We start from the raw sequence: 24,652 nt of genomic DNA, 5'->3' as shown, positions 1-24,652 counted from the left end.
TTAGTACTGAAATTACATGATTGATTATGTGAAAAGAGGAGATTTCGGTTAAGAATAGTTTGAGCAGGAGATAAGAATCTGAAAAGACAGAGATTTCCTAAAGTTTCTGTGGTTACAGGTCACCACTAAAGAAATGACCATCTATAGATGGCATGGGGGGAATCTACTCTGTTTATTAATCAATGGAAAATCAAGAAGCCAACAAATGCTTAATGAGAAACAAGATTTTTTTCCCTCAAAGAATCAACTGACTTAACTTTGAAAGACCAGAGAAATACACGTGGAAAATATCAGCAAAATATAAAACAACTCTGATTAAGTGCCAAATTATATAGTAGAGACACAGGAATACTAAAGGAATTAGTTCAAAGGTTTTGCACATAAAAAAACTAAAAGAGAATAATCCATGTTGTCCAAAAGGTAAAGTCTTGTCAAACTTGCATGGTAATTTCCAGACTTTAAGGACCTTAACCTCTAATGTTGAAGACTTAAAACAAGTACTTGGGAAGCGGATATAGCTCAAGCAATTGAGCTCCCATCTATCACGTGGGCAGTGCTGGTGCCTCCTGAAGATGAGCAAGACAGCGAGCTGTGCAACTGGCAGGCGTGGTGAGCTGACTCAACAAGATGACGTAACAAAGAGACACAAAGATAAAAGACAATGAGAGACACAAAAAAGCAGTGAGCTGGGGTGGCTCAAGCATTGAGTGCCTCTCTTCCACATGGGAGATCCCAGGTTCAGTTCCCGGGGCCCCCTAAAGAGAAGTTGAGCAGACAGAGAGCACAAACAATGGGGGTGGGGGCAGAGGAATAAATGAAATAAATCTTAAAAAAAAAAAGAAAGCAAAAAACAAGTACTCAATCTAATACTTCGTAGAGCCCAAGAAAGCTGAAAAGGAAAGCCCACATCTTGTTGAGGGTGGCCAGAGTAGGGGGAAAGAAACATTTGAGCTGATCCTCTGAGGAGACATTCTAAGCAAAGATAGGAAATTAGAACCTGCAGGTGAAAGGTGTGTTTGGTGATGTGAAGGGTAGCAGTGGGAACAGATGTTGAAAAGGTGGATTAGGATTAGATTGCACAAGGCTTTCAGTGCCCAGAAAGAAGAAGCTTATACTTAATTTTGGTAGGCAGTGCAGAGCCACCAGTGAAGATTTCTGGGCATAAGTATATTCAGAGAAGGTATCTAAACCATGTAGTTTTTAAGCTCCAATTTTAGAACACAGCTATTTTTAGGGCAAATGAGATTAAGAGTAAGAGAAACCTAACACTAAGACACTTTTCCCAATTTCGCAGGGAATTGCTACTGAATGATTGCTCATATCATTCAACCAACTGTTATTTCTGAGTGTCCACTGCATGCTGGACCATGAAGTGATGATGGAGAGGCTTTTAGTATGCTGTGTACGACAGGGTGGTATGAGTGGCCTAGCAGAAACCCACAGTCCATCTCTACACAATGCAGCCTTCCTCACACTACTATTTTTGGATTGAGATCACTGTCCCTGGGACTGGGCCCTGGGAGCTGCAGCATTCTTCCCTGGCTCTAAGCCACTCCATCCTCTCTCCAGGGTTTGCAGGTAGATGTCCCTTTACTCCCCCTCCACCTGATCCACCAGCCCTCTCCAAAACCAATAATATCCTGCACTATAACTTTCCAGAGGCTGGCACACCCTTCTTCATAGTTCCTGAGAAACAGCCCAGTGGTCAAGGAAAACCCAGAAGGCCAGGGAGTGGTACCAAAGTTAGCCCCAAGTGATTAAAGAGGAACTCAAGAGGAGCTACCACATAACATTCACACAGGCTGGGATGCATGATATAACAAAATATTGTTCTAATATGAATTGTTTTCTTTATATTTCACAGACTAATTCCAGAATATGTTGCTTTTCCAAGAACAATTCTAGTATTAGAAGCATGAGGAATGCACTAGTCTTTACTCCAGGGATTCAATCATATGACCACAGGAAAAATAAAAGGCAAATGGAATTTAGTTTTGATTAAAAAATAAAAATAGAAAGCAGGGAAGTTTTTGTTACAATGGAGTTTAGCGCAATTATGTGTAATTTTAAAGTTGAAATACTCATTTTGATTAAAATTTGGCTCTTTCACAGTTTTCTAAAGCTCTTCAATAAATTGTCATACAAACATAATCTAGGAGAAGTAAGAGTGGAGAATGATAGTCCTTTATGGACAATGTTAAAAGAAATTGCAAGAAATAGTGCTGGCATTAGTTTCACATTTATATGCTTCTTATTGTCAAAAAATATGGTCATAAAAGCTTATGAGTGTTATTACTTGGGTAAGAACACACCCTTGAAAGGGAGGGGATAAAAAAAGAGACATAACTTGCTATCTGCCAGAATTACGTAATGGTTTCAGGGTGGAAAAAAGCCAATCTGTAGAGTGATGGTTATTTTAAGACTTGCCAAGCAATTCAATTATTCTGTTTCCACGTATGCAATTCTAACATGACCAAACGTTTGACAGTGATTTCTGACACTCCTTTTTCATGTGACTACATGTCTGATAAACTATTTTTTAAAAAACACAATTCAGAAAAAATAGGTTAGAAAAAAAAAAGTTGATTTTTTTTTGGAAGAACAGGATTTGGGAATGATTGGCTTATCATCTTGTGTAGAAACTAGATGACCTATGAGTATTTCAGATATTCACATGCACAGACTGCCCATTAATTAGTATTCTAAGTCATCTGATGGTTAGTCAGGCTAGACATCTACTTTTGTCCAGGGACCTTGTTCTAGCTCTTTTTTGTACTCAAGTAAGCTAAGAAGAAGGAACCTGAATGTTCTGGATACAAATGTATGTTAGCGGAATGTTGGTGCAAATGAACAGGTGGATACAATCTGTGCTGTTTCTTACTTATCCCTGTAGCCTCAGCTCCTAGCCCGCCATCTAACACATTGTAGGTGCTCAGCTCATAGTTTATTCTTTACTAACTGTAGGAATGAATAAAGCCAGAGGGGGAACATTAAAAAAAAGTATCCAAATGGTACTTTAACTCAAAATGTCTCTTATCTTCCTCTCTTTGGCCTGGATCCTGTCCACTTTGAAAACCTAGCTGGAATGGTACTTAAGTTAAATTCAAATTCAAAAGTACTTATTGACCATCCACTAAATTTGCACGCCTCTACTAGGGCCAAAAACCCAAGCAAGGGTAAAAAGAAGCGTTTCCAGATTGTAACTATACTTCCTTTGACTCCTTCAGCATTTATTACTTGAAACATTAAGTCCCTCTGCTGCTGCCCTGCATTGTGCCAGGTCTCAAATGTCTCACGGGTGCACACATGCAGGAAAAGGACTTGACCTTCTCTCTGCCTTGATCAAACATTTTTTGCCTAAAATGTCCTTTTGCCCCTTTTATCTCAAGTAGGAGCTCCTTATTCTTGAAAGCACCATCCAAACATCACCTTCTCTATGAAGTTTTTCTGTTCCCAGTGCAGAATTGTTTTGCTATAAAGGCTAAGGGAGCCCAATAGCAGTATAACTTGTGCTTTAATTAGCCATCTCTCCTTGCTGATTGGTGAGTAGCTCTTTAAGACTGTGCTAGCAGACTACAATGACTATATATTGGAAGCTCGAGAATTTATATATGGAAATGGTTCAGGAGCTGCAAATGGCTGGAAGTGGAAAACCAGTACAGGAAAAAGGGGAAAGATTTTGGACGGAAAATGGGGGCTATTTTTAAGTGCTGCATTAGCATGTCACTTTATAGAAGAAAACATCAACTTTCCATATTAAAAAAGTAGAGGGAGAAGTACTTACCGAGTCTCTTACAGAGTTACTGCCAACACAGGCTTACTGGGCTGAATTTAAAGTTGAAAACTGATACCTTGATGAATAAAATCCTCAGGGGGACCAAACTTGTAAATAAAATTATTCTTGAAGATGTTCTATTTTCTTCAATAACATAGGGAGAAGGCAACTGAAACTGTGAAGTCCTCTCAGTCAGACAGTTATTAAAGGAAGCCTGGGTTCTATGAGGAATGAAAAAGGGCCATATTTGGGGGATTCAAATGGCAGGTCATGCACACACATGCATGAGGTGCAATGGTAAGGATGCACGGTCCTGGCTGCTGTGTCACTGGCCAGGAAATATTATGAAAGGGTTGAAAAGCACTTCTAAGGCTGATGGAAAAAATCTCAGAACCATACCTGTCTTGCTTGGAAGGGAAGAGAGGTTAGAATAGGAGAGTGAATGAGAAGAACAGGCAGAGAGAAGTGGAAGCTCTTTCCCTGTTCTATTCCCCTGCTGGTAGAACAAGGAAGAGTATGAGGCTTGGAACAAATGCTACCAGTGTCTTTCTACTTTTAGTAAGAAAGTTCTCAATGACAGTGATATCACTGGGACACACCCTTGTCATTAGTTAATGAATTACCAGATATGTCTCATTTCTTAAATTAAAATGTAATTTAAAGAGTGGGACTAAGACTTATTTTTTATTCCCTTTGTCCTAAAGGAGATCTTTTAATGTGCTCCTGATGAATGGATATGGAAAAAATCAGAAACACAAACACACACAATGAACCATCTATCACATCTACAGCTACCACATAACAAAGAACACCAGGCTATGTCCCAAGGAGACCCTAGTTCTAGTATCAGCTGTGAACACTTGGCTTCTCTGAGCTTTTATCCTCACATATTATATAAATTAGCAGTAGAATATTCCTATCCTATCTTCCTCACAGGGTTGTTATAAGAATTAAATGAAATAATACATACAAAAGCACACTGAAAATGGTAGAGATAAAGAAAAGCTGAGACTTTATAACATCATTATGCCCCTAACATATAAAATTATGTTTTATGTGCCTGGTTATAAAAATCAGAGCTATAAAAATGAATGGGCTTGAATTGGTCTGTCTCACATATGAAATAAGGTCCATGGCCTCCCACCAGTCAAGAAGGGTACAAATACATTCCCCAAATCCTCCTCTATCTACTGAAAAACATTTGAAGGTTTCACAGTCCTTATGTTTTTCCCCAGATAAATGAATAAGATGTTTAAGAAATCACAAATTCATTTATAAAAGGAAATTACTATTTTCTCCCAAATTTACGTTCTTACTGCTAAAGTCTTCAGGTGATTTAAGGTAGAAAGGAGAAAAGGGGAAGACAAAAATAGCAATAAGAATATAAAATAATGTTTTACAAGGGAAAAAAATCCATCATGTAAAGTAATTGACAGCTTTAGAAAAATCAAAATAACTTTCTGGAACATACCTTTTTTTTTTCTTATTAAGATACTTGTTTTTATAGATCTTGGTGAATGACTTCAAAATATGCAGAGCATCATATGCTTTAAAAGTAAGCGTCTAACCATAAAATAGAGCAGGGGCCTGTCTTAGTTTACTAAAAGCTGCCAATGTAATATACCAGAAATGGGATGGCCTTAATAATGGGAATTTATTAGGTTAAAAGCTTATAATTTTGCAGCTGTGAAAATGTCCAAATCAAGGCATCATCAGAGCTGTCTCACCAAAAGCCAGCTGCTGGCAATCCTGGACTCTTGCCACATGGTAAGGCACAATGGCAGCCCTGGTGGTCTCTGCTTTCTCCTCCAGGCTCACTTTCTCTCCGAGCTCAGCTGCGGATGATCAGGCACATGGCTGTCTCTCCCTTATCTTCCAGGTTTCATCTTTTTGGGCTAAAATGGCTTCCTTTCAGCCTCTGTGTTCCACTATTCCAGCTTTTGGGTTCTTCTCTGTCTCTACTGCTTCTTTCTTTCTTTTTTTTTTTTTTTAAAGATTTATTTATTTATTTAATTCCCCCCCCCCCTCCCCTGGTTGTCTGTTCTTGGTGTCTATTTGCTGCGTCTTGTTTCTTTGTCCGCTTCTGTTGTCGTCAGCGGCACGGGAAGTGTGGGCGGCGCCATTCTACTGCTTCTTTCTGTGTGTCTCTGCTTTTAGTCCTCCCTTTAGAAAGGACTCCAAGTAAGACGGTTAGGACCCACTCTGGGTCCTGTCATGTAATCAAAGGCCCTTAACTGAAGCAGCAATCTAATCAAAGTGATCTAATCAAAAGTTTCCTTGAATGAATCTAACCCAAAGGTCTCACACATAAAATAGGTTTACATACACAGGAATGGGTTGGCTTAAGAATATAATTTTCTGGGGTCCACAAAAGACTCAAACCAGCACAGGGCCCTAAAGGTTTCTTTATTTAAAGATTTATTTTTTTATTTATTCCCTACTCCCCACCCTGGTTCATTTGCTATGTTCATTTGCTGTGTGTTCTTCAGTGTCTGCTTGTATTCTCATTAGGGAACCGATCCTGGGACCTTCTGGAGTGGGAGAGAGGTGATTACTCTCTTGTACCACCTCAGCTCTCAGTTCTGCTGTGTCTTCTTATTTTCTCTCCTCTGTGTCTCTTGTTGCATCACTTTGCTGCACCAGCTCCCCGTGTCGGCCAGCACTCCTGTGCAGGTGGCTTTCCTGCGCAGGACAGCATTCCCACGTGGGCCAGCACTCTGCGTGGGCCAGGTTGCCCTCTCCAGGAGGCCCTGGGCATCAAACCCTGAACCTCCTATATGGTAGATGGGAGCCCAGTTGGTTGAGCCACATCTGTGTCCCCCTAAAAATTTCTATAATTAGAATTATGTATATAAATAAGACAAAGTTATCAAGCCTTGGGCTTCAGCCCTGTGTTTTCAACAACCTTCACTGAGACCCCTGGGGCTGTAGACCCTGTGCTGGGGTTTCAGTGGCTCATTAACTGGTCTAACAACTAAACCCTTATCAATTTCATCTTTATTACTTGAACCCACCCAACATCTCTTCTGATGACCTGCCCATGGTGCAGCAGTTCTCATTTCTAGATTCACATGCTTGAACCCGTTCATGGTTTTTGAGCAGGGAAAACTTAAGACCTGGGTTTTGTTATAGTAGATTAGAAGAAAAAGAACCTGAGCCCAAGGGAAAATTGTGAATTAGTGGTATACTTAATAAGAACCCTGAAGATTTCATCATCTCTGACACCTGGGAAATTCTCCCAGATAAGGGAAAATGTAAGAGATGAAAGGCTAGGATTTAACCAGTAATGCTGCTTATACAGATTCCTATAATTACTGAAATTTTTGTGATCTCACTGTGAATTCTTGAAGGCAATCTAAGTTTCCAATATGCCACCGATTTGATTCGTCCCTGTTAAGGCACTATATTAAGTTCATTTTGATTACTTGTTCCTTAATTTTTAGCAAGGGAATACTGTATATATTGTAGCCTTCAATAAAATAATTATATCCCAGGTGCTCTATTTTTATGGCCTGTTTTTTTTTTTTGATGTCCTGTAGTTTAGGATATTTATCACTAGCCTGGAGGCATTCCAGTATAAATGGGTAAGAAAAGAAAGATGTACCTGTAGGTGTGTTCCTGAGAAAATGCTAATGTAGTCACATGACACCTATGTGTTTAGAGACCCAGCAGTTATCACAGAGGTTTGGTTTCACAGGCTTTAAAAATCTGTGGCATCCTCCCAAAGAAGATAGCAATTCTATGGTTTCCATGAGAATATCCCACATGTATACACAGTTGCTTCAAACAAGTAGCCGAAAAACAATTTCGCATACTCATAGGATGAGATCATCAGGAAAAACCCTTTACATTTCTCTTAGAGAAGACAACATGCTTCATGTATTTAAGTTGCTGCATGTACCTAATAAAACACATCCCTTTTACTGACTAGAATCCCCACGTAATAAGAGAAAGGCCACCCTGGCCTGGGGAGCCAGTCAGGGTGGATAAAAGTAAGTACTCCACACCTTGTCCTGCGTACTAGTCACCGGATGACTGGCATTTCAGAGGTGTTTCCCAAATTAGAGCCATTCAATGTCACTGAGACAGCACTAGCCACTCCCAAAAAATCAGAACTTCTGTCTCCACTGACTCCCCATCTCCCCACCACTTTCATTACTCTTCCTTTGTATGCTAAAAGCTCTTCCAAAATAGCACTTGCTACAGCCTGGTAGGCTTTTGTAGGCCAGTACCCTGCTGTGCTGAGCTCTTCTAGGACAATGTCCATATGGCATTTGTCATCAGGTCCCCAGGACCTAGCCGAAAGAAGGGCTCAAAAGTTGTTAAATAAAACAAAATTATCAGAACGGAAGATGTGGCAGATTGCTTTCACAAATATACATGTGCATAAGTAAAAAAAAATTACAGCACCAGTTTGATAAAAGAAAGTGAATGTATACATACTTTATTCACTATGGTGTTTAAACAGCATTACAAAAAGCAACAAACAAAACAAAACAAAAAAACAAAAACCCCATCAAATCAGGTTTATCTTTAGTAACAAAGCATCAAAATATGTGAATAAAAAAGGTAGAAGGAATAAGAATCAATATATTCTATATTCTACCCCTAAAATTAAACTCCCTTTCAACTCATGCATTAGTGGAGATACGAGTATATTACCCACAGCAGCAACTAAACTGAAGGGAGACCTCTCCCCATTACCCACCTCACTTTTTGCCACCTTCCTCTCCAATCAGTTCATATGCTAAGACCAAGTAAACTGATTTTTTAAATTAGGTTAAACCAAGTAAAATTAGAGAGAAAAAACTGTCAGCAAAAAAGAAAACCAAAAAACCCCACCCTCTATATGTCACAAATATGAAGAATATTCCATATAATATAATTATATCTCTAACAACAGTAACACAATCCAGGATGACTTAGCTTTCTTCCAGCAATAACAGTCCTTGATTTTATAAAGCTAAGTCAGCTCTGGCGCTTACAGACTCTGACGGAACATCCTTACTTGGTTTCAGGAAGGGAGAACACAAGACAAGTCCTACTAAATTTAGACTCTGAGCTGATTTCATCACTAACCTGTCCTCCTGACAGAGGTCTCTGCGGACAGCAGGGAGAACACAGAGGGGACACCATACTAGGCTGGGATCAACCTGTTCAACAAGGACAAATCTGCAGCCAAAAATGGTCATGAAGAACAGTCTGCTGGGCTTGGGGGAAACTGCCAGGAGGGCAAAGCCCAGCACCTGTAACACCGGCCCCAGGGGGAGGCTGGTGCTCACACCTGGGGGGTGAGGGGGTGTCCTAGGATGTTAAGGGAACCCCAACCCCTTACATGAAGCCATCACTTACAAAAAATTACAAGTGCGACCATCAGCCAGTTCAGAAGCTTTGCTGAAAGAAAACACCAGAAACTTGATCAAGACAAAGCTTGAGGCAACCTGGAGAAGCAGGAATCAAAATGGAATCAAATCCTGTTCAAGTCTGTCTCTTTCTTAAGCTAGTCAAGAAAATACCTAAGTTTTTCATTCCCAAAATGGTTTAATTCAAATTACATTTTGTTAAAATAGTAAAATCTCTGGAAAAGTAACTGAACCAGCATAGGCGGACGTGGTGACGGCACAGGCAGTGCCCACCTTACAGGTGGACTGCATCTCAGCCTGCTGAATAAGGCAGTTGTTTGCTCGTCCCGTGGAACGAGAGGGGAAGGGGAAGGGTGCATGGAGAGAGCAGGGTGCTGCTCCAGACTTCAGACGGACTGACCGTCACAGGCCAGCCTGCCAAGCTCTGGCTGTGACCCAGCAATGGATTCAATGGCTTTGCAGCTGAGTCTAGCCTAGGGGAGAGGCCTGGGCCACAGAAAAATGGATGTCAGAAATAAGCTGTGAAGAAGCTGCATGGTAGGGCTAGGGGATGAAAGGGGAGGAAGAAGATATAGAAAAAGCTACGTTTTCTTCCACTCCCATCCCTTTTCCCCTTTCTCTCCATAGAGTCCTCTAAGCTTTCTATTATCTCCAATTAGGTATCTAAAGTTGCTACATCTTTTTTCTTAAATGGATTGTTAGCACCTTGCTGTCCATTCTCCTTCTTGAATACCTTATAAAACATCTAATAAACTGGTTTTAGCTGGTGGTAAAGTAAAAACAAAATATCCCCTGCCCCACTCCCCTTTGACTGTCCTTATAAATATTATAAAGCAATTGAATAAAAACAAAAAATGTTTTGAAGTTGATCCAATCTGATATTTCATTTGGTTCGACCCCCACCCTCCATGTCACTATGGGAAATCCACAAATACCATTCATTTTCAAAACCAGTATTGGTTCTGGTGAGAAGAGTACTGTCATGTAAGTATTCTCCACACCCATGGATAGCACTCTCAATTCACGCAGCACACTTTCTTAAACTTAAAGTTTGCTTCTGACAAGAAATAAATGCAAGGCAAACATGCATATGATTACATGACCCAGATTTAATGCTCAAAGAAAAAAATGTGTCAAGTTTGAGGTGAAATAACAGGAGAGAAGACGAGCCATCTTCACAGGTTTGCAACTTACTACAATGTATTTCCAAGCCTTATACCATTTCACATACCTTTCTTTTAAAGAGCTTTTAAAATTGCTTACATAGAAACAAAAAAGATGTTTTACAAAGGCTGAAAATTCTGGGAAAAAAAATAGAGCACAAATGTAAGGCAGTATTTTAGCTCTTCATGCATGAAAGAAAAGGTGATGTTAGTTTTCATCTTAACTGAAGGGAGATGTCTTAGCTGAAAATGAAACAGGAAATAATGCAAACAGAAAAAAAGGCAAAAGAGAAACTACCAGGCCTGAAGTATAAGCCTTTAAGAAACAGTGAGAAGTGATTTTATTGAACAAGAAAAAATTCAGGTAAATATGTGAAGATAATTTGTGTATAGTTTTCCAGAGCACATTACTAAAATTAAACTCCACACAGTAAACTAAAAAGAATTAAAATAAAACCTCAAAGGAAGCAGACTTGGCCCAGTGGTTAGGGCGTCCCTCTACCACATGGGAGGTCTGCGGTTCAAACCCCGGGCCTCCTTGACCTGTGTGGAGCTGGCCCATGCGCAGTGCTGATGCGCGCAAGGAGTGCCCTGCCACGCAGGGGTGTCCCCCGCGTAGGGGAGCTCCACGCGCAAGGAGTGCGCCCCATAAGGAGAGCCACCCAGCGTGAAAGAAAGTGCAGCCTGCCCAGGAATGGCGCCGCATACACTGAGAGCTGATGCAGCATGATGATGCAACAAAAAGAAACACAGATTTCCATGCTGCTGACAACAGAAGCGGACAAAAAGAAGAACACACAGCAAACGACACAGAGAACAGACAACTGGGGTTGCGGGGGGGAGGGGAGGAAGGGGACATAAATAAATAAAATAAATCTTTAAAAAAAAACCTCAAGAAAAAAATATTCAACCCAAGAAATTTGACCACTCCTATATATGATAAAGATAAATCACTTAGATCAACAATATTTGGTTTTATTCTCATCCTAATTGCAATATACTAGCTGCTTTAAAATGTCTTCTAGAATAATAAAGGTATAAATAGGTTCATAAATAAATAAACAGAAAGATTGTATTCTCCTACTAAATGCCATGACTAAAGACAAAAGAAAAGTCACAGATTAAATTATAAATAAGGAAACTGTGCCAGATGGGTTCTGGATAATGAAATTGTACTTTTAGTGATTTGGGGTTTATTTAAAATCTACTGCAAGCTCTGGACTGCAGCAAAACTACTTGCGGTGGTGGTTAAAATGCAAATTTCTAGGCACGGGAAACACCTCATAGGTTCCTTAACATTTAAGACCCATGACTGGGAATTTTCTCTATCACCTCTTCTCCTTGTCTCTTCCATTCTGTGCCTCTCTTCCTTAATACCCAACCCCACTCCCCTCATCCACATGTATACACACCCACTTTGTGGGTAAAATACAAATTTCTGTCTTTGCCTCCTAGCAGTTGCAAACTGCTTTTCATTCATTCCTGACATTAGCGTTTCTGAGAGAACGGCATACATGAGGCACTGTGCTAGGCACCAGAATCCAAAGATGAAACGGCTTTATTTCTGTTCTAAAGGCAAACCATAGTTTTGTGGAGAAACAGAGCCATAAATAAACAATTAGAATACAAAGCTCATGTGCTGACAAAGGAATTGCTAACAACAGAACCTCCTCTTCTTTTTCCCCACAAATTAAAAACAAGATAGTAGAGAGCTCCAAGAATGCACAGCAAGATCATAGCACCTTAAAATTTGAGCAAGAGGAAATTTGATGTTAAGATGCAATAGAGTTGGGGGTAAATGTGGGCAGTGTTGGGAGCAGGACATATGGGAATCTCCTATCTTTTTTATGCAACATTTATGTAATCTAATATCTTAAAAAAAATTTTTTTTTAATAAAATAAAAAACAAAGATGCAATAGGGTTGCTTCTGAAAGTAACTTTCAGGACATCAATGAAATACCTGGTCCATCATCACAGTCTAAGTCAGCCTTTCTCTAGCTTGTACTGAAGGGCAAAGAGTGAGTTAGTGAGTACCCACTACCGACCTGGTAAATCACAGAATTTCATGCCATAGGCACAGAGAGGGTGGGTGAGGCAAGGCTAGATCCTGGCCACTGGTCTCTGTTCTCCTGGTGGGCAAAATGATCAAGGGAGAAAAGGTGTCAAGAGCACTGAAAGTTAGCCCTCTAGTCTAACTCTGATCAAATCCAGATCTGGCAAAGGGTGAGAATATAAATTGGTGTGTGTCAGGTTTAGCAATGATCCGAGTGTGACTACGACATTTATTCAGACATTGGGGTCTTTCCAAATTCTTACTGCACTGTATGAAGTCTTTTTACGCACGACCCACTGGGAGACAGCAGAACATCCAACACCACTGCATCGGCTGAAACTGATGACTCCTTCATATCTATAATGTCTCATGAAAATTCACACGAATACATTTGAGTAATATTTTCTACTGTTTAATACCATGCTCATGGTAGAATCAGAGGAAGCAAGAAAAAATCTCACTTTATTAGTTCTTAAGAAGAAAATACTTCTTGCTTCCACAAGGAGGACCATTTATTTCTTGGATAAGCAATCAAATTTAGGAATGACTTACTTCAACACTGTAAAAGTAATTAATGCCACTGAATTATACACTTAAAAATGGTTAAAATGACAAATTTTATGTTATACAAGGTACCACAATAAAAATTGCAAAAAACACAATGAATTACTTTTAGATGCCACTGGCATGTTTCTATAACATGCCTGTACTTTACCACTAATTCAAATCTTTTTGCTTTTTAAACAAGTTTAACTCAATATACATTTCTTGTAGACCTACTCTGTACCAGGGATGATGCTAGTGCAGATGCACAACAAAGAATAAGTAGATTCCTGCCCTCAAGGACAGGGGAGGAAGAACCAGATATCGTGACACAGTATGTCAAGTGATACTGGAGGGGTGGGCACAGGGTCAGGGGAACACTGTGGAATCTGGGGTGCTGTGGATGCTTCAACAGAGCAGGTGGCAACTGAGCTGGATTTTAAAGCATGAACAGGATTTTACCACATGTGAGAAAGAAAGGGAAAGCCTTTCCCAGCAAAGGGAAGGGAGCATGAGAAAAGCTACAGAATGTAAAAGGGAAGGAGTCTTTAGGGAACAGAGAGCATTTTGTAGGACTGAGACACAGGGAGAGACAAGTGGAGGATGAAACTGAGGTGATGGGTTGGAGTCAGAATGGAAAGGACCTTATGAGCCACATTAAAGCAGTTTGACTTTTCTCCTATAATAAGGACAATGTAGAGTCCTGAAGGATTCTATTTAGAAGAGTAAGTGTGGTGACAGACAAGGGAAGACAGAGAAAAAGCTAGGAGATGATCACGTTGAAAGGCATGACAATAGCTCAAAGCAAGAAACTGTTGACAATACACGTCCGGATGGCTCTATGCGCTAAACGCTCATAAACATTTTTTCACATGTTCTCCACTTACACCTGACTGATATGTATTTTTCCTACCCAAATACATTATCTATGACTCATAAAATCACATTCTACATGACAGACAGTAAATATTTAGGTAACTACATAAAAGATAATCTCTTACCTGAACAAAGCTGTTCCACTTTTGTGTAGTTTAAAGATACTATATCATTAACCCACGCAATGATGTCGTGTCTGCTCATAGTCTCTTGGGTTATCGAGGTAGAATACACATTGACCGCCATTCCCCAACTGGAAACAAACAAACAAACAAGCTTGTTTATCTACAAGAAAAAATCAACACAGAAACATAAACGACACCTATTCAGAGTCAGGATAGGATCTCTGGCAGAGTTCTAGGGGATGTACAAGTTCCGTCCTAAGCCCTTTAGCTTCTCTTTCTCTATGTATATTCTACTTATTTGCCATGCTATGACTAAATTTCTTGTTTTTTCATGTAGGACCATTTTCCCTCTCCCTCAAAGAGACCCAAATGTTCTTCAGGTTCTCAGATTCCTAGGTCATAAAGCTATTTTGAGTCTCACTTTTGTCCTTAAGTCTATGTGGTATGAAAAAGTTAGCAGGTCTGTAACAGTATACACCAACCAACATGATCTTTTTGTTTTATATAGCATTTCATAGTTTACAAGTACTTGCCAATCGGCAACTCCCCCAGTATGCTCATCCTTAGGAATGTCAATGGCAGCTCCACTGTATTCAGTTTTTCAGGCTAAAATACAGTCACCCTTCTTTTTTTTTTCCTCTCCCCCCAAACCCCAGTTGTCTGCTCTCTTGTCCATTCTCTGTGTGTTCTTCTGTGTCCGCCTGTATTCTTGTCAGCAGCACCGGGAATCTCTCTTTTTTTTGCACCACCTTGCTGCCACAGCTATCCGTGTGTGCAGTACCACTCCTAGGCAGGCTGCACCTTTTTTTTTTCTTTCATGCAGGGTGGCTCTTCTTACATGTGGGGACTCCTCTGAGGGGCATGGCACTTCTTGTGCGCATCAGCACTGCGTGTGGGCTAGCTCACCACACAGGTCAGGAGACCCTGGGTTTGAACCCTGGACCTCCCATGTGGTAGGCGGATGCTTTATCAGTTGAGCCAAATCAGCTTCCCTCAGTCATCCTTCTTGACTTCTCTTTCTCTCATCACTACATGTAGACCACCAGCAAATCTTACTGGCTCTTCAGAGTAATTTCAAAAGCTGTCACGCTGATTCAAACTTCTGTCAACTCAGTATGGAGCTTTTCCTTACTCACTAATTTTTATCTACAGGTTTCTTCTCCATTTCTAGTTTTTCCTTGAAATTTCTTTTGTTGCTGTTGTTATTGCTGTTGAAGTAAAAGGATTCTTTGTCTTATAATGTTTCCCACAATCTGGATTTTGCTCATTTTGTCCCTATGGTATATTTAACATGTTCCCATTCCTTGAACTTCTATAAACTAGTAATTCAATCTAGAAGCATGATCTGATTCAAGTTCGAATGGGGGAGGGGGCAAGACTGCTTCATGTGGTGTTTGAACTTAAATAAGAAGGTACATAATGTTTGATTAACTCCTTTTTTGACATTATTAGCCATTGATGATATTTTTCAAGATATAATAATCCCTTGAGACTTGAGAATGATATTGTTATTTATTCTTCATTCATAAGCTGGAATAATTCTACAAAAAGAAACTTCCCCTCTGAAGCTACAGGTCATATAAAGACAGGGAAGGTGCCTGATTAATTCACTTTGTTCACTAGCTTTCAAAACAATGAGGTAGTTCCCTAGTATTCTCCAAACACAACCAATGAGGTTTTTATTTTTATTTTTAAAGTACCATTATGAACTCATAAATTTCAATCCATTGTAGCTTATGTCTTTATTGATGGAAACCAGTAAGATCTTATATAAGTTGGCTTTGAGTTCTTTTCACAAGATTCTAGTGGTCTTTAATGATTTTCTTGCTTTCTAATATGTACATTTCTTTGCATTTCCTGTCTTAAACATAAAACTAGTCATTTCCTCCAAGGATCCCTGACTCCTTTCACAGGAAAATGATATTTAGAGATGTAGAAATAGTATTTTTAAGCAGGTTTTCTCAAAATTGTAGTTGCTTTTGGAGTTCTAATTAATTCTCATAATCCTCTAAGCAATAGAAATCTGTTTTCTGCTTCACAGTACTAAAGGAAAATTTTATTTATAAATAAATGTGCATGTGAATATATGAAGATATATATATACACACACACATACACACAAAGATATAGGTATATATCTATATGTCAAGAGCTAGATATAGAGCTATGGATATCGGCATCCATCCATCCATCCATCCATCCATCCATCCACCCCTGAGGAGTGCTTTCATCTCTAAATCTTCTGGCCCTGATGATCGAAAAAACCCAAGGCATTTCTATCTCAGGTAACGCAGCCAAAATTGCTTTTCTAAACTAATTTTAAGGGCTTTTTAGTTTTGGATTAATAACTTCCAGTGTTTTGTCTATTGATTTATTAAACAAAACTTTTTAATACCCAATTTTTTTTTTACCATCTATGTAAATTACTTAAAAGTTTTAAAAGGATAATTCAAAAGATGTAGAACATTAGTATGATAATTCAAAATTCAAAATATTTTGGACTGCTTGATACAATTTTCATATACCGGAATAACTTTTGGCAACTAATTTACTTTTCCAATGGTTTCTCCCTCAGGCAGTACTGAAATGCGTTCGCATTACCAGCCAATATAGCAATGGAAGATGAGGAACTGAGGCCCAGAATTGTGCTAGATGGCACCAAACCAATTTGAAATCTTTTTTTGTTGTTGTTGCTCCAGATGATTAAAATGCAAAACTAAACACAAAGCAGGGAAGATACAATCAGATTTGTGTTTTAGAAATATACTCCACATACAAATACATGAGTGCAAATTTCCTCTGGTTACATAACAGAAAGAAATACATAACAAAAGGCTATGCAGAAGAGTTAGGACAGCTTTTTTAAAAAGTCATGAGGAAAGGAAGCCGGTTATCTGGGCAGGTTGTGTCAATGAATCACCAGCCCTTTCCTCCAGATCTTCATTGGTAACATTCACTAAAGAACACCAATTGTCTTTTCATATCTAAATAAGGCTTTCAGCATCAGAAAGTCAAGTAAGGGTACTATCTGCTTTCAAGGAGCTTATTTGTGACGACCAGGTAAACAATGAAAATAGCACTGATTTGTGGATTAGAAAAATTCTGGTTAATTAGTTACCAGGACTCACCACTCTAACCTCTACCATATCCCCTGGGTAACAACACAGCTGCAATCCCCAGAAACCCTGCAGTAGGCGCAACCATGTGGTAAGAGACTTGTGGGAAAAAGAGGTTAGAGGACAGAGCAAGAGTAAGGGTGAACCCATGAAGCTTACAAATACCTTTTCACATTTCCTAAAATAAAACAATGACAACACATAAAATAAATAGATTTCAATGTCTACTTCAAATTACTAGCAACAGAATCAACAGTTTATTTACCATCCATGCTCATTAGAAAATTCTTATCCACCTTCCTCCTCCAAATTTCAGCCAAGACACTTCTAATTTCATTTCATGACCGCCTTTTCCTTCTTTTGTTGCCCACCCCAGCCATGCACCATCTCCTGAATGGAACCCAGTTGGTTCTGGCTCTGGATTCCCTCTCCACTGAAGCAGACCTTCTCCTGAACCTCCAGTTTCTTAGGTGGAGGACAAATGGAAAAAGAATTCTATTCCTGCTCTGCCACCTACCGTTTTTTCCCCCCAACTCCCGCAGCTCCCAATTTTTCTACAGCTGCATAATCTTGCCAAACTTAAGTCAACCAGGAGGTTAAAACATTCACAAAAGGACATTTGTATTTTTTCCAATGTTAAATTTAGGGTTGGTGAGAAAGCATTTAATAGGCATAGACTTTCCCTGGATACACTCTAAAAATCCTGAGATGTCATTATAATTTATGCCTCATCTATGATACAAAATAAGGTCAAAGTAAGCACCCTTGCCTATTCTGCAGAAATGCTGTAGGGATAACACGGAATTTTTAGATCATTTTAGGAGTTAAAGTGACTCCATGTTCCCATTTTGATCCCTGAAATAATCCTGTGAGGAAGGCAGGGGACAAATTATTTGCTTTACTTACAGATGCAAACTCACAGTTTCCTGACAGGTCACATTATCTGATAAATGGGAGGCCAAACTTCAATTCAGAACTCTTAGTGTCTGAGAGTATTTACAAATATATGAATGTCCATAAGAGGAGGAATGATAATTCAAAATGTTAAGTTTTTAAGTTTCCCAAGAAATTTCAATAGATGCAGACAAAAAAAAAAAAAAAAAAAAAAAAGAATAAGAAAATAAAAACAACAAAAAGTGAAATGCCACAGAATAAAGAGCCAATGCCCTGTGCTGGGTTTATTTTGGATCTCTGGCATGATTTTTAATACAGAAATGACAGTTTCTTCTCAGATGACCTGCCATCTAACCTCTATGCCAAAGGAGAAAAGAAGGAAATCAAAGCACTGTGGCTTTTCATCAGCATCTTACCAGATCACTCTGTGCTCAAGACCTGTAAGTGCAATAGAAAGGAGAAGACAAGAGGACAAGCTAGGGACAAATGCCTAGCATTAGTCTCTGGGTCACCATATTTTAACAGGGTATTTAAATTTTACTTGCAAAATGAATTTGCATTCAATTGAAAATAAACTAATAATCATAACATATTTACATACCGCTTTTCTGAGTGAAGCTGGCAATATATAGGTGGGAGGTTATTTTGTTTTTTTGTATGCGGGAGGTTTTGTTGTTGTTGCTGTTTATGAACAGGAGAGAGAAAAACACAGAAAAACAAAAATTGCTTCATCCCTCCAGGGGTAAAGGTGCAATTCTGGCCTGTCTGTGGACGGTGACCACTGACACACAAGACTTGGTTAAAGTTAAAAGCACAGCCTCAGGCTGCATGGCAGGTGTTGGTTTTCCTCCGGCATTCAACCCTGGGGTGTGATGGAGGGGGAAAGCACGTTTATCCTTTGTCCACACACATTAGGAACTGCACTTTGGCTTACTAAAACAAAAGGAATTTTATATGACTCAGTGAGACTTTGAGTTAGCCTAGAGAGCAAAGCCTAACAGTGGTAACCAAAATATGCATTCCTCCACCTTACCAGCCTTGGGACCAAAAACTGATTACAAAATATTCTACAGTTTTGTCTAAGAACGAATTTGGCAAGGTTTGTGAATTATTCCAGAGGAGTGTCACTTCAACTCAGACAAATATGCAGAATGTCATAGCTACTAGTATTATGTGTGGCCTTTAAATGAAATTAGTTCTTTCGTCATTCGTTTTGTCTCTCTGCCCCACTGCACCCCTTACAAATAGACTACACCAGTCATACTTTCAGGAAGGGCTTCCTTTTCCTCCTCTCCTCCCCTTCACACTTTGATCACTCCTTTTGGAGGTAAACCTGGTATTTTTTTTCCCAGTAGGTCTCACAGAGGCCAGGTATCCCAGGACCCTGGCACTGGTCCCCTTTTGGGTGTGTGCATATAAGGAGATGGGTTTGACAAACTGATTTTGGGAATGAGGCATGTGGAGCTTATTTTGAATGTGATTTTTGAAAAACTGAAATCTGAGTTTGCCAGCCCTCTCAAGTTTAGACATGACCATCTGTAGGAGAACAGCCGTCCCTAAGTGGTTGGCTATTCTCTGCTGCTCTGCAAGAGGGTTCCATTTGGCTTAAATTTGCCCAAAACCCACTCTTAGGCTGAACATTTAAAAACTCTTCCTGACTTAAGTCACCACATTCATGTCACTCCCTGAAAGTGTCCATATGTACTTCATAAATTATTCTGAAAATTCAGCTAACTCTACGCCAATATCCTTCATTCAACATTTTGCACGGACAACTATACCCATATTTGTTACGTCTTTCTTCTCTCTTGTAACAGAATCTACTCTCCACATGTTCCCCTATCCCTGGGAGAAGTAAACCACAACCCAAGATTAATACCTGCAACCCCCCTTTACCCAGTTTCACATAAATGAAAACAGAGCAGATGGAGAGGAGATGCAAATACTGGTATTTTCCTTTCACCTGAGAAATTTATTTCTTTGACCTTGGGCACATAATGATTTCTGAAGCCCTTATTATAACCTATAACCGAAGTGGTTTCTTAAGTGAGGCTTAAAAATATTAATGTTTTCATGGCAGCCATTTCCAGCTGACCAGGTTTTAGAGTTCCCTTCAAGTGTCTTCAAGTGACTGCTTCAAACACACAACCATGGCTGCTGACTCAACAGGGAGAACTGTTTTTGTTTTTCTAACAGAAATCGTCATTTTGTACACACTCCTAAGTATCCACAAATATTGTGGGATAGTTTACTTTGTCAATATGAAAAGAGATTTAGCCAATTATTGATATAATAGTATTTTTTCTCTTACAAGCTAGTCGGTGGGGAAGCACCTTTCTAAAGTAATCCGTAAGTATTCTGAAGAAAAAAAAATGTACATTTATACTAGGAAATTAAATGCTGAGCCAAAGGAAGGAGTGCTAAAGTTGTCCTCAAAGGCCACTTTTGCATTAGAATAGACATTGTGATGTCATTTGCTGGAGAGCGGCTGTAGAGAGCCCAACCACATACCTTCAAGTAGAGGGTTTTCATCTGAGAAGCCTCTCAACACAAAGAGATTCTGCCTGAACGCCTCCTTCTGGCCCCGGTAACAAAAGGCTGAAGTTAAGTCTCCTGCGGCTGCCCCTAATAATGAACTGGGCAGGAGTAGGGAGTGAGCTTAAATGTGTCCCCTGAACCAGAAACTTCCCCACTTTTCAGCTGTGCATAATTCATTCTCTATACTCAATTCCGTGAGGGGCAGGATTTAAACAGTGCATCACAGAAAAAACATCTCCAGATAATTCTCTATTTATCACTATGTGCGCCCCAAAATATGGGGACAGGGAGAAAGTACTTGAGGACAGAGATGGGGAATGAGTACAGATAGTGTCAAAAAGTATATCTTTGAAAGACAAGAGGAAATCTCCCTGAAGGAACATTACAAAAACTAGATAGAGATCAATTAAAATCAGGTATTAAAGCTTCTCTTTATGTTGTGGCATAACTAATGAATGCATGGATTCTAGGACTGGAATGGGAATTTAAGAGTCATTTACTGTCTTCAGGTAATAACACACTTAAAGCCACCATGGGCAAATGTGCATCTGTTTTATTTTTACAGTGTTACGGGACTCAGTTATGAGATTAGAATAGACAGAGCAAGGCTAACTCCCCAAGGACACACTCTCCCTGGGGAGTGGCCACGAGGGAATAAAAGGGCCTCTGGAAGTAGCAGATGTATGAGTGCTCTGCTGACTTCAGACAAGGATGACTGAATTATACAATACACATATCCATATATTTATTATAATCAAAATAGTAATATTCCGGGTAATATTTAATTTTCATATTTAATAATTAACATATAATGATCTATTTTAGTAAATACATGGTTTACTACAATACAGATACTCTTTTCTCAAAATCAGATTATTTGCAATTTTAGGACACATGAAGAAAATCAGTGTAGGTATCTTTATTACTAAGCTGCTTTGAGAAATGTTTGTGTCTTAAAGTTATTCTATGACATCCGTAGGCTCATGGGATTTATAAGAGTGCTGAGCTGCCTGCTCTTTATTCCAAGCTTTACTAGGTTGCCTATCACCGTGATAGTCATGTGCTCTTCGTTATCACTCATCACTTAATCATGAAGTGTTTAATGTGGGCACAAAGGTCCATTTAGTCTGACAATCAGAAATCCTCTAACTCCAGCTAATAACTGTCACCTCCCAGAGAGACTGAACATAAAAATAATATTCTTTTCAGGGTGCCCCTCCCTTTCACCATTTACTACTGCTTTTAAAAACAGATCAAGCTCTTTCCTGCCATAACCCCTAGTATTTTATGTACTATTAAAAAAAAATTAAATATGACCAAAACACACATATTTCTCCAACTGCCTGCAAAAGGAGATTCTATAAAGCCTATCCCCATTTTTAAAGCCTTTTTCCTTATCTGTATGAACCCCCTTCAAGTATCATTCATTAGGTGGCTACTTGCATGGAGTCCTTAATTTGGATGCCCACCATATTTTAACTAAGTGAAAAAAAGAATGAAACTCTCAAAACAGCATATGTAGGGTTTTGTTTTGTTTTAACTGAGAATTAACAAATCAATGGCAACTTTCCTTGGAAAGCTGGCTCTTATCCAAGGAATGAAGAAATTCTGGAATTCCAAAAAAGTTCTTTGTGGCATTCATAATGTCCACTAATATGAATGAAACTTAACTGCATATAAGAGATTAATAGGCTAAGGCTATAAACACGCACACATGCGCGCACGCTGAAAAACAGGCATATGTTTCTTCATATGGTCAGAAATGCAGTTGATTATATTGGCCTAAATGCCCATCTGTTTCAAGCAGTGGGTGGCTTGGTCCATGCTCTGAAAATAATTTCAATGACCCAGAGCTCATTCCCATGCCACAGGGCTTGGCTGGTCTCCTCAGGGCACCAACTTCTGTTCAGCCTCCCGTCCTCCTACTTGGCTCCAGTACTCCACTCCTTCTCAACCATCTGCCTTCTTTTCAGTTTCCCAGCCCTAGTTGGCCCTGTTCCTTCCCACCCTGACCTTAGCTCTCTCTCATGATCCCAAGTCATTTCCAATAAGCCCAAACCTCCCCCACTTAGCCTGACCACAGGTCAACCTCCCAGGACATGGGTGCTGCTGCCACCGTGGTGGGTGGCCACTCAAGTTGTTAATCTGCCCTTCGTGAAATTAGGTGCACGAGATGGAGCAGAAGAGTGTGTGGCAATCAAACAACTATGAGGCCACTGAGGACAAAAAGGTGTGGTGGGCACACTCTGCTGGAGGTGGCCCTAGTGCCTCATGTTTCTCAGTTTCGGATTCCCGATGGTGGCCCATCCTCAGGTATTTAGCATTTTCAGCTTTCTGATTTCTCTAACTGTTCACGTAATAAAAAACAGATATGGATGACAGCTTCAAGGTTAATCCTTCCAGATAATTAGAGCTCAAGGTCTTAAGCAAAGAAGAGAAGCTTCTATGGTAGAGACCTCAGCCCAACTTTGATTACTCATTCTCAGCACTTGGCAACAGTGGCTGCATCTTACGCTTCAGAGTCAGTTCGAATGTCACCTCCTCAGCAAGCCTTCCCAGACCACCCTATCCTATGTGGCTTCCTCCAGTTATTCCCACATCACCCTGTTCTTTTCTTCATCATACTAAAATAATTTGTAATTATCATTTGTTTACAGTTTGTCTACTACATCCTGCCCCCAGAATGTAAGCTCTATGAAGACAGGAACTTAGAGAATATTTTTGCTTACTGCTGTATCTCATGGGTCTACACCAGTACCTAGCACATAGTAGGTACACAAGAAATACTGACTGAATGCATGTGTGGCAGGTTTGTAGAAGGAGAAATTCACAGGGTGCCCGAAAGCATACCATGTAAGTGACTGCCAATTACCTGTCTCCATTGCTATGGGAAATGCCAGGAAGGAATAAGTCAGGGTTGAGTGGATTAAAGGCCTTTGTCCTTAAAAATGCAGATGTAAGCAGAAAAATGTATAACTTCCTCTGTCTCGAACACAGATCTGAAAGTTGACTAGTTATACTGCAGCTCTATTAGAGCACTGGCCTAGGAGTCAGGGGCACTTGCTTCTGGTTCCAGAGCTATCATCAATTAGTCCGGTAAATTGGGCAACTTTGGATCTCCTTTTCTTCACTGGTAAAGCAAAAGGACTAGATGTATGATGGAACGACTGACATTTATTGAATACTTACCATGTGTCCAGTACAGGACTAAGCAGCTCACATGCACTTTCTCATTTGGTCTTCCACAACAATGCTCTGTGATAGGTACTGTTTTTATGCCATTATGCAGGAAATGATACTTAAGAGAGGTTTGGAGGCTTGTCAAAATCACAATGTGGACCCAAGACTCGATGCTAGACTTCTTCCTACCAAGTCCCTTCCTGCTCTTTTTGTCATGATAGTAAACGGAAAGGAAGAAGAACCCAAATGAGGACAAAAATGTGGTCTTTAATAAAACCATTTTTACTTTTTTTCATTCTACCAAGACATTGTTTTGCATTTTCACTTTAACCAAGATGAAATTTTTACAGAAGTTTCCTTGGGTAGACTAGTTACTCAGGTTATTGCTGGGAATGATTTTTGGCTCGAAAGCCTGCCAGCTGTAACATATAAGCCAGGCTGATATTTTAGGAATCACCACATTTTACATTTCTAGTAACTACATATCTTGGATTTGAGCCTCTCAATTTGCTTTTTCTGGTAGTTTAGTTAAAATGGAAAGAGACCCTGTATATTACTGCTAATAATTTTTTTCAACGCTATTAAAAGACTTCAGATTGGTATCTTGACTATGTTTAGAAAAATCGATTTCTTCTAAAAAATAAAACAAATCTCTCAGTATTTCACCCTTGGGGCTGGTGCCTATCCAAAGGTCTGTATTTATATTATGGTAAAATTCATTTTTTAAAGTCTCGGGAACAGTTTGAAATGGAAATGGAAAATGTAGTACCAATAAAGTTAAGCCTATTAACAGGAAAGTGCAGGCCAATGTTGAAGAGGACTCCAAAATGGGTAATGCATACTCATATCCTTGTAGCCCTCCTTGCCTGCCTGTCTTTCCTTAGTCCATTCCAGAGCAGACTCTAACATGGAATCAAAATGGCAAATTTCAGGTTGGAAAAGAGTACATTAAACTTCTTAAATTTTACCTTTAGTTGACAACATACTGATTAGCTTTCCCATCTAACCTATTCCCCTCCCGCCAG

The 24,652-nt window shown here is 39.5% G+C and overlaps 1 protein-coding gene across 7 annotated transcripts in view; it reads right to left on the bottom strand.

Annotated features, from left to right (window-relative positions):
* The window catches only part of MAPRE2 (microtubule associated protein RP/EB family member 2), a 162,916-nt gene that overhangs the window by 50,758 nt on the left and 87,506 nt on the right, over positions 1-24,652 (bottom strand). For all 7 annotated transcript variants that reach the window (XM_058277132.2, XM_058277134.2, XM_071208633.1 and 4 more), the window contains one exon: positions 13,900-14,027. In XM_058277132.2, the coding sequence (XP_058133115.1) occupies positions 13,900-14,020 (121 nt within the window). In that variant the 5' untranslated portion in view covers positions 14,021-14,027. The remainder of the gene's footprint in view (positions 1-13,899; positions 14,028-24,652) is intronic.

This window comes from Dasypus novemcinctus, chromosome 16, assembly GCF_030445035.2.
Source record: "Dasypus novemcinctus isolate mDasNov1 chromosome 16, mDasNov1.1.hap2, whole genome shotgun sequence".
In the NCBI taxonomy this organism is placed as follows: domain Eukaryota; kingdom Metazoa; phylum Chordata; class Mammalia; order Cingulata; family Dasypodidae; genus Dasypus; species Dasypus novemcinctus.
The sequence above is the reverse complement of the archived record's forward strand: the minus strand, read 5'-3'. Positions and strand labels throughout refer to the sequence as shown.